At 58.7% G+C, this 2,543-nt stretch overlaps 1 protein-coding gene across 1 annotated transcript; it reads left to right on the top strand.

Annotated features, from left to right (window-relative positions):
* Positions 1–935: 935 nt before the first annotated feature.
* VDAG_10287 (uncharacterized protein) lies at positions 936–2,477 on the top strand (the record flags this gene model as incomplete). Its single annotated transcript, XM_009659756.1, has 1 exon — positions 936–2,477. One exon carries the CDS (start codon positions 936–938, stop codon positions 2,475–2,477), a length of 1,542 nt encoding a protein of 513 aa, XP_009658051.1.
* Positions 2,478–2,543: the final 66 nt, after the last annotated feature.

Genomic DNA, 2,543 nt, shown 5'->3' with positions numbered 1-2,543 from the left:
GCATTGCTTAGGGGTCCAATTGTACAAGGTGCGTCCCTGGCCCGTGTCGCAAATGCATCGACGTCCAAACCTGCCACCCAACCATTCCCTTCCCTTTGATCTGCCAATCTCCTTCTGCCACTTTGCACCTCGCTGACCGAATCCCTTCTATTCAGAACCCACCAAACGCCAGCTTCGAGAAGCCCCGTTCGGCATGAGGAAAAGTTGCAGTGCTTGACGACTTGTGCTTCATCTCCCAACAACGGTCACACTACAGCTTTCTGCTTCCGTCGAGCTCCTGAACCTTCATTGACCAGCACCACCAGCGGCCCTGCGTCATAGTCATTAGCAGAGCTACTGTCTCCCTGTCTGGTCCTGTAGGAACAATCGTGGGATCAGCGACTGCACAAACCGGTTCATTTCGGACGACCCTGATTTGCTGCCTTTGAACAGTCGTTACGTTACGGAAACCCCCCTAGACCCAAACGCCCCTGGGCCCAAGTGTCGCGCTGCATCAGCGGTATACGAGCCCCCGGAACATCCAGAGCCAGAACAGAAGGTCCCCTATTTGGCGCAAACGCGTCCCGCTCTGCCTTAGCCTTAGGCCCTGTCCCATCCTTGTCCGGCATGCCCCCGCCCTTCCGCCCGGGGCCAGGGTTATCGAGTCAGTCAGCATGATGTCCCCGAGGAGTTTCCTTTACTCCAAGCAACACCCACAGCCACTTCATACACCCACCAAACGCCTACAACACAACCTCCCCTCGCCCCCGATTTCTCCCTCCCCAGCTTCGAGCCCTCCTGCCACCATTCTTTCCCACCGCAAACCACACAACTCGGACATTTTCTTTCCCAGCTCGCCTGCAGCCTCCTCTTCTTCGCAGCAGAGAAAGTATGCTCAGGACGTTACCGTTACCGTCGAGCCCATCTCTGCTACTGAACACAGCGCCCCACACGCCATGTCGAAACGCAAGTCTACCCACGAGACAACGAGGCTCTCGCCTTCGAGCCCGCCCCAGACAACCACCAGCCTGAGCACGAGGCCCACGACGCCTACCAGTCCCGTTCAGATCCCCGCCTCAAAGACAAAGGGTTTATCTTCCCGGAACCACCGTCATCATGGTCAGAGAAAGGCGACACGTCCGCGGGACGTCCACGACCCTGACTCTATCCCCGCTGCCATGGCCGCTCTGCTGGCTGTCACCGACATCCCTCGTCCTCGGCAGCGGAGGTCAAGGCGAATCTCGAAGGATCAGTCTCTGACACTCGAGGCCATTATCGAACGCCAGCAGGTCTCCGAGAAGGAGCTCAGCCTGACTCTGGACCGGAGCCCCATGGATCTCCTCTTGTCTCCTCCCGAGGACATGTGCGACGACGAAAACATGTCGATTCTCAGTGGCAGCGGCGTCGGCTCTGCCTTCTCGACTAGGACAATCTCGATGGACTCGATCCCTTCTCTAGGCGACTCTTTTGCGACCGACGGAGTCTCGTCCATCGAGACCCCCTTTCACTCCACAATGCGCGTGCGCAGGAAACGTTCGCAGCAACCCAGGCGATCTCTCGAGCCTGTTTCCTCGCCGTGTGGCATGTGCGAGGATCACCCTCTGTCCATGTCCGACGAGGACTCGTCAGACTCCCTGGACTACGACGAGCTCGCAGAGCCCCAGGATAGTGAGGACTCCCGTTCTGAGCTGGCCTTTTCGGACTTTGCCTTTCCTCTACGTCCCCTCAAGTCGGCTTTCAAGTCCAACCTCACTGCCTCCCTTCGTGCCCTGAAATCGGCGGCCAGGTCTATCTCGGCCCTCAACCTACCGTCCATTCCTCCGGACGACTTTCTCACCCGCTCAATCCTGACCATCGATCCTAAGGTTCCTTATACCGATGAGCGCCGCCCTCCAGTCCTGGAGGAGGAGCCGTCGGCTGCTCTCCGTCGTTATCTCAACCCCACGACGAGCGCCCGGCTCGAAACGCATCCCGCCACCCTCTCGCCTACGAGGACCTATACTGCATCCATCCAGATGCAAACGTACAAGGTCCAGCGTTCTCGCAGCGCATCGCCATCGCCGACTCGCATCGTTTACCCCACTACTTCGCTCTCTTCGTCACAGGCAGCCCCGTACCAACCCCCGGCGCAATCGCCCCAGCAGACGGCATTCTCCTACCCTCCCGGGGGTATGCGACAGCGCGAGACACGTGAGAACTCGAATTTCATTCGCATTGCTGTCATGGAAATGGCGATGCGCAAGGCCGGTAAACTCGATGATCAACGGCCAGGCCGAGCGCGTTGGACGTTGCCACCTCGCAAAGCGGTTGCGCGGGCCTACGTAGTAGTGCAAATGGTGTGCCAGCGCGCTGGGTGTCGGTCTCACAATGAACGGCACACGAGTCAAGGTCGCAGCGAAATTACATCACAGAGAAGCAGCACCCCGACGGCCCGACATGTGATGGTACAAGACAGATGGAGCATTGCGGGCTCAGGGCTGGCGCGACGACGACGGTAGAGTGGCGCGTACGGATATCGCCAAGCCGTAAGTTTTCGCTAGAGGCTCGAATCGAAAAATACAAAG

This window comes from Verticillium dahliae, genomic scaffold (assembly GCF_000150675.1).
Source record: "Verticillium dahliae VdLs.17 supercont1.37 genomic scaffold, whole genome shotgun sequence".
NCBI lineage: Eukaryota > Fungi > Ascomycota > Sordariomycetes > Glomerellales > Plectosphaerellaceae > Verticillium > Verticillium dahliae.
Note: the sequence above shows the minus strand (reverse complement) of the source record. Positions and strands in the feature narration are given on the sequence as shown.